General features: G+C 48.9%; 1 protein-coding gene across 4 annotated transcripts; it reads left to right on the top strand.

The window, feature by feature from the left end:
- The first annotated feature begins 2,578 nt into the window (after positions 1-2,578).
- On the top strand, positions 2,579-4,728 carry Lsm10 (LSM10, U7 small nuclear RNA associated). Of its 4 annotated transcripts, none has more exons than XM_032898162.1 (2): positions 2,579-2,668; positions 3,962-4,722. In XM_032898162.1, exon 2 carries the CDS (start codon positions 3,986-3,988, stop codon positions 4,352-4,354), a length of 369 nt encoding a protein of 122 aa, XP_032754053.1. In that variant the 5' UTR covers positions 2,579-2,668; positions 3,962-3,985; the 3' UTR covers positions 4,355-4,722. The 4 variants fall into 4 exon arrangements, with proteins under 4 accessions (XP_032754053.1, XP_032754030.1, XP_032754039.1 ...); XM_032898139.1 differs by lacking the exon at positions 2,579-2,668 and adding an exon at positions 2,758-2,856 and having other exon boundaries at positions 3,962-4,728; XM_032898148.1 differs by lacking the exon at positions 2,579-2,668 and adding an exon at positions 2,865-2,962.
- Positions 4,729-7,186: the final 2,458 nt, after the last annotated feature.

Below are 7,186 nucleotides of genomic sequence, written 5' to 3'. Positions count from 1 at the left end.
ACCGTTGAACCACCTCCCCCAGTTACCCTGTTCTAGGTTCTAGAGAGACTAGGTTCAATAGGTAAGAAAGAGCACATCGGCAGCTCACAGTCACCTCTAACTCCAGCTCCAAGGGATCTGATGCCCTCCTCTGGCCTCCAAGAGCACCTGCACTTATATGTGCGCCCCTCCCCTACACTCAGCACACAATTTTTAAAAATTGGGGGTACCAGAAACAGGCTCCTACCTTGTTACCCTGGCTGATGTAGGACTCACAGAGACCCACCTTTTCTTCATGCAACTGCAGCTTGCAACATGACGCAACAGTCCTAAAAGCAAAAGAGCCAACAGGCCTATAATCCCAGTACTTGGGGTCAGAAACAGGAGGATCTGGAGTTTAGTGACAGCCTGAGTTAGATGAGACCCTGTCTCAAAGGAGAAATATGCCACAGAGATACCTAGAGAAAGGGCAGTGTGAGGCAAGTGTCAGGCATGGGACAAAGAGTGGCAGAGCAGGCTGCAGGCAGGCAGGCACTATGCCCAAAGAAACCTGATGAAGCCCTATCACCAAAGGTGACTCAGCGGTCTACTCCCAGAAAGTTTGCTGCAGACAACACTGGCCTAGATTCTGATGGAAATAGTTGTCTGTGGTTTGTTGTTGTTTTGTTTTGTTTTTATTTTTTTTTTCTTTTCTTTTTTTTCGGAGCTGGGGACCGAACCCAGGGCCTTGCAAGCGCTCTACCACTGAGCTAAATCCCCAACCCCCTGTTTTGTTTTTAAACTGGAACTTGGGATCCAAACTAGTTGAAATCACCAATCCTTCCCCGGGCCTGTGCAAATGTCTAGTGGGTGACCTTTGGATTAGGACCAAACTCCACACTTACAACAGGAAAATTCTGGAATGTTCTAAGCAAATATCTTGTGAAGATCGGTGAGGTCCGATCACCCTATGCAGATCACAAATCATCTCACTTCTTTTTTTTCCCAGTTGCCTTCCCTACAGGTCAAGCCATCCTGTCTGGGGAAGCCAGGTTTGACAGTGGAGGAGGGGGTCTGTCATATTTGGGTGCCCCAGGAATAAGTTTCCCCCACTCAAAATGCATCGTTTTGGTGATTGGCTTAACACACAGTGAACAAAGCAGGCCTTAGTAATAATCTGATCAGATAGAGAGTAGGGCCTATGCACATAGTCCCAGTATTTGGGAGGCAGAAGCCAGAGAACGAGGCTCAAGGTCCTTCAGAACATAGTGAACTCAAGACAGAATGGGCTACCAGAGACCCAACTGCAAAACAAAAACAATTCACAGTTTAAAAAGAGTTATTTTCCAGCCAATTGTGGTGGTGCATACCTGTAATTCCAGCACTTGGGAGGCAGAGGCAGGCAGATCTCTCTGAGTTTGAGGCTAGCCTGGTCTATAGAACAAGTTCTAGGACAGCTAGGTCTCTAGAGAGAGGCCCTCTCTCAAACCCCACACTCCTAAAAAATGAAAGAACAATACATCCAGCTCTTGCAGAGAACCCGAATCGGGTTCCCAGTACCCACATCCAGCAAGTAGCTCACAATGGGCTCACAACTATAACTCCAGTTCCAGGGGATCAGACACCCTCTTCTAGCCCTCCTGGCCAACACACACACACACACACACACACACACACACACACACACACACACACACACACACACACTTTAAATAAAGATATAAAGATGTTATTTGTTATTTTTAGGAGCAGGAGAAATGGCTCAGGTGTTAAGAACACATACACTCTTTCAGAGGACCTGAGTTCAGTTCTCACCAGCTGTACCTGTAGTCCCATGGAATTGATGCTGCCTTCTGAGAGCAGCCACCACTCACACATTGTATGCCATTATACGCGAACACAGAAACAGATAAGTTAAAATTAAACCTTACTAGATTTGTTTTGTTTTTCAAGACAGGGCTTCTGGCTGACCTTTGTAGACCAAGGCTGGCTTTGAAGTACAGAGGTCCACCTGCCTCTGTCTCCGAGTGCTAGGATTAAAGATGTGTGCTTCCATGCCCAGCTCTAGATTTTATTTTTAACTGTTAATTACAGGCACTTGTGAGCTGGGAATCAGATTTAGGCCATCTGCAATAATATACAGTTTTGTTTTTTTAAGATTTATTTTGGGGGTTGGGGATTTAGCTCAACGGTAGAACACTTGCCTAGCAAGCGCAAGGCCCTGGGTTCGGTCCCCAGCTCCGAAAAAAAGAAAAAAGAAAAAATTTATTTCATCGGACTTCATTATGGATGGTTGTGAGCCACCATGTGGTTGCTGGGAATTGAACTCAGGAACTCTGGAAGAGCAGTCAGTGCTCTTAACGCTGAGCCATCTCTCCAGACCGTGTGCGGTCTTAATTGCTAAAGTTTAGCACTCTCTCCATAGCCCTGTGTTTTCCTCTTTGAGACAGGGTTAGCTATCCTTGCTCTCCTGGTCTCTCCAACTCACAGAGCGCCTCTGTCTCTGGAGTCGCTGGAATTAAGGGAGTTTGCCACCACGTCCGGCCACATTCGCTGAATTTTAATCAGGTGAAGAACGTTTAACTTTTTTTTCCCTTATTTTTTTTTTTTTCCAGATGCTCTTTCTCACGCAGCGCCATCAGCTTAGAAGGCCAATAGGGGACACAGCTCCAAGCCCCAAAGGTGGAAGCCTACAAAGGTGGAAAACTAGGTAGAGAAGGGGAGTGGACGTGAGGCGCGCGGCCTCCTGGGACTTGTAGTCCGCGTCCTGCGATGCGCATGCTCTGATGCTCTGGGTCTCCCGCGGTTGCCATGGCTTCTCTGAGCCTCCGTGGGTGTTCCCCTAGACACAGGCGGGTTTTGGCGGCGTAGCGCGCGGAAGGCGGAAGGCATCACGCGGTGGGTCGGGCAGTAGAGTGTGGGGACTAGGGTTCGCTGGGACCCGGGCGGCCTCTTCCCTTGGCGCACTGGCTGCGGACTCTTCTTCCCAAACCCCTTACGCGCGGTGAGGAAAGGGACGCACTAGGCACTCGGCTTTCCCGGATGGGACTAACAAGCTTGACCGCTAATGGCAAGCCCCAGGCCTCCCTTCCTGGAAGCAGCAGAACCGGAGCTAAAGTCAGGGCCTGCCTGGAGGTCTCAAAGACTGTCCTTTTGGATTTTGTTTTAAGACAGGGTGTCGGTCTGTAACTCGGAGATCCACCTGCCTCTGCCTCCTGAGTGCTGGGCTTAAATGCATGCATCTTGGTTGGCTAGGCTTGGCTTGTTTTGTTTTGGAAACATTCCATAATCCAGATTGACCTGGAGTTCACGATATAGTTCAGGCCGGTTTGGCATTTAGGGTGCTTCTCCTGCCTCAGACTTTAAGTGTGCGCCATCATGCTTGGCTAGATTGCATATTAACAAGCGCTTGGCAGAGGACATACATAAATTACAATTTACAGTAGTGGTTCTCAAGCCGATTGGCACATTAAAATTATCAGGGGCCCTTTTTAAAAAAAAAAAAAAAAGGTATAAACTAAACATAGTGGCACACGCCTTTAAATCCCAGCACTAGAGAGGCAGAGGTAGGAGGATCTTGATGACTTTGAGACCAGCCTGGTCTACATAGAGAGTTCCAGAACAGCCAGGGCAACCTAGAGAAACCCTGTCCCAAAATCATTTAAAAATAGCACAACCTTGAATCTCAGTACCTGTGAGAAGAGACAGGTTGATCTCTGCGAGTTCCAGGCCACACTTGTTTTCATATCAAGTTCTAGCCTACTCAGAGAGATATAGTAAGACCCTGTCTTTAAAAACAACAACAAAACCAAAACAATCTGGGCCTCTCCTTCCCAGGCAAGTGAATCTATATCTCTGGGATGCGTGGGTTGCGTGGGATGCGTAGGCCAGGCAAAAGTTTCCCCAGGTGTATCCAGTGCAGTGAGGGGTCCGGAGCACTAGTGTGGGGTTGCAGGGCTTTGCAAAGGTAAGTTACCATCTATCTGTGTGTTCCTGCCCACAGTGAGCAGCCAACCAATGTGGAAAAATGGCACTGAGCCACTCTGTGAAGGAGCGAACCATCTCTGAGAACAGCCTGATCATCCTGTTGCAAGGCCTCCAGGGACAAATAACCACTGTGGACCTTCGAGATGAGAGTGTGGCCCGAGGACGCATCGACAACGTTGATGCTTTCATGAACATCCGCCTGGCCAACGTCACCTACACCGACCGCTGGGGGCATCGGGTTGAGTTGGATGACCTTTTCGTGACAGGTCGTAATGTCCGATATGTCCATATCCCAGACGGTGTGAACATCACTGCCACAATCGAGCAGCAGCTACAGATCATCCACCGTGTGCGCAACTTTGGTGGCAAGGGTCAAGGTCGTCGAGAGTTCCCCTCCAAAAGGCCATGAGACTGTGTCCTCATTCAAATTCCAGCACCACCTCAGGGACCTCCAGTGTTCTGAGCCAACTCCCGTCCATCCTTCCCCACCAATGACCTGGTGTCTTATAGACACGTCACAGCTGCCTTTCATAGGGTTCCACTTTTCAGACACACCTTGGGACCCAGAATTCCTTCTGCTGGTGGCCTTGGGGTAGGTGACAATCCCTCTTTTTGATCATTTGTATCTGGAATCTCCATTCACTGATTGACCCCATCCATCAAGGAGTTGTTAACTCTGCCGGTGAGGATTACTTGAGAGTGTTTGGAGTGAATCACCTCTAACATCCCATTTCTCTTGGCATTTGTTTCTTTTCTCATAAAACCAAACTCCTGGGACTTGTAGTCCACGTCCTGCGATGCGCATGCTCTGATGCTCTGGGCCTCTGCCTGATGCCCTGCCTGGTGTATACTGGGCTTCCGGCTCCTGTGTAGGAGCAGAGTGCAGGTGGAGAGCACACCAGGATTTACTTGGTCTGGATTGTGGCCCTGTTTCCCAGATTATTACGAAGAAATCTAACGGAAAGTGGCCTTTCTGTTGGAGAGTCCTTGAGACTATCATTTTCCTGCTAGTCATTAAAGCCCAGAGTCTGGATGCCCTGGTCCTCCTCTCAGGCTGGAGAGTTCAGCTAATAAGAAATTGATCTCAGCCAGGCATAGTGCTTCACATGTATAATCCTGGCTTTCAGGAGGCTAAGGAACAAGGATCAGCCTCGGCTAAGGGTGAAATTCTGCCTCAAAAAACCAAAGCAGACCAGGAGTAGTGGTGCACACAGTAGGATTTAATGAAGGAGGCAGAGGCAGGAGGATCATGAGTTTGAGGCTAGTCCGTGCTAAGTGTTTTAGCCAAATGGTGGTAGATAACACCTTTAATCTCTGCACTCAGAAGGCAGAGGCAAGCAGATCTCTATCAGTTTGAGGCCAGCCTGGTCTACAGAGCGAGTTCCAGGATAGAGAAACCCTATCTCCAAAAACAAAAACAGTGCAAGAAATTAAAAAAAAAAATGGTCTAAGGAAGCACAGCGAAGGTGCTGCCCCTCATTCTGATTCTTTTCCCCGTGTCTGAGTGTTCTGCCTACATGTATGTACAGGCACCGTCTGAATACCCGGTGTCCTCCGAGGTCAGAAGAACACATTGGTTTCCTGGAACTGCAGTTATGGATAGAAGTGAGCCACCAAGCAGGTGCTTGGGATTGAATCTGGGTCCTGTGCAAGAACAACCAGTGTTCTTCACGTGGAGCTGTCTCCAGCATAGGACTTTATTTTCTTTCTTCTCCTTTAAAGACAGTTTTACTATGTGGCCCTGGCTGCCTTGGAATTCATGTGGACCAGGCTGGCCTCACTGCTTCTACCTCCCAAGCACTGGTATTGCCGGAATGTACCACTGCAGCCCGCTTAGGTTTATCAGGCTCTTTTCTGCTCTCTTTAGGTCCTCTTAGGACCTCACATCAATTAGGCCAAATGTAACCCACACCCTGAGAGCTCTCTGTCTCCGGAGGGTCTCGTTGCCTCACAGAGGGAAACGAGCTAGCTCCTGTCTCCTGGCAGCCCCTGAGTCCCAGCTGGAACACACACACACACATACATACACACACATACACACGCACACACACGCACACATAGACATGTCTCAGGCGCCCACATCCACCTTTTCCATGGTTTTCTAAATTTGTTTCTACACAGGCAATCTTTCCATTCCTTCCTGAAGGCTGGGCTTTTGGAATTCAGAAACTAAAAATAGTCTCTGCATTCTGTTGTGTCTTCTGTTCCCCGAGGTAACAAACGGAGGGTGACTTAGCTGTGAACAAGAGGGACCCAAGAACACCAGGGACAAGACAGCAGTGCGTTTCAAGATGGTACTATAGTCTAGACGGCCATGGTATTTGCCCACGCTTTCACATCCACCCTTCCTGCAGCTCCAGCCAGAGTGTGTGGGGGGGTCCCATTGATGGCAGAACCCCCAAGAACTGAATGTTCAAGCAGCTTTGTTCATACTCACCTCTCATTCCTGGAGAGAAGAGCTGTTTTTTTTTTTTTTTTTTTTTTTGGGGGGGGGGGCCCAATCAGGGTTGTTTGTAGGGAGGAGATCACAGAAGTTCAGAATGCTGAATGGACATTTATAAATTGGCTCATGCCAGAAACATGCAAGGGACAAGAGTCTGCCCTTGCCTCAGCACGGCTGAGCAGGTGGGACTTAAACCAGTCCAGAGAGCGCTAGTCTGGCATCCCCGGCTTAAGGGTGGGCAAAGGTAACAAGGACCCTTGAAGCTCTCATTAATGTTCCAGGAAGACCCAGAGATACAGTACATTTTGTGAAGAAGGGTGAGAGCAGCTTAGATTCAACAAGGGCATAGAATTGCCCCAACAGCAAGGTTAGCATGCTAGGTAGCTAAGGCTTACCTTAGTCACAAGCTTAATGGCTGTTAGCTAAGGCTGGAGGTCCGCCTAGGTAGCCCATGCCTCTGGTCCTCAGAGGCAGGGGCAGGTGGATTTTCCTGAGTTGCAAGGCTAGCCCGGTCTGCCTACAGAATGAGTTCTAGGCCAGAGATACATAGCAAGACGCTGTCTCAGAAGGTGGGAGGGCGTGGCGTGACCTTTGGAGGAAACATGGTTTTTAAAGGGGAAAAAAAAACAAACAGTTTTTAAATGTCACTCCAGAAAGGGAGGGGACTCTTCCCCAGAGTTAAATGAGTGCTACTGGGCAGCATAATGTGGTCAGAAGTAGTCAACTACTACGCCCTGTGTTGGGAGCTTGGGGAGTCCCACAGGGTGCAGAGCTGCAGGCTTACCCCGTGTATGTGCA

The sequence above is a fragment of the Rattus rattus genome, chromosome 1 (assembly GCF_011064425.1).
Source record: "Rattus rattus isolate New Zealand chromosome 1, Rrattus_CSIRO_v1, whole genome shotgun sequence".
NCBI classification, from domain to species: domain Eukaryota; kingdom Metazoa; phylum Chordata; class Mammalia; order Rodentia; family Muridae; genus Rattus; species Rattus rattus.
The sequence above is the reverse complement of the archived record's forward strand: the minus strand, read 5'-3'. Positions and strand labels throughout refer to the sequence as shown.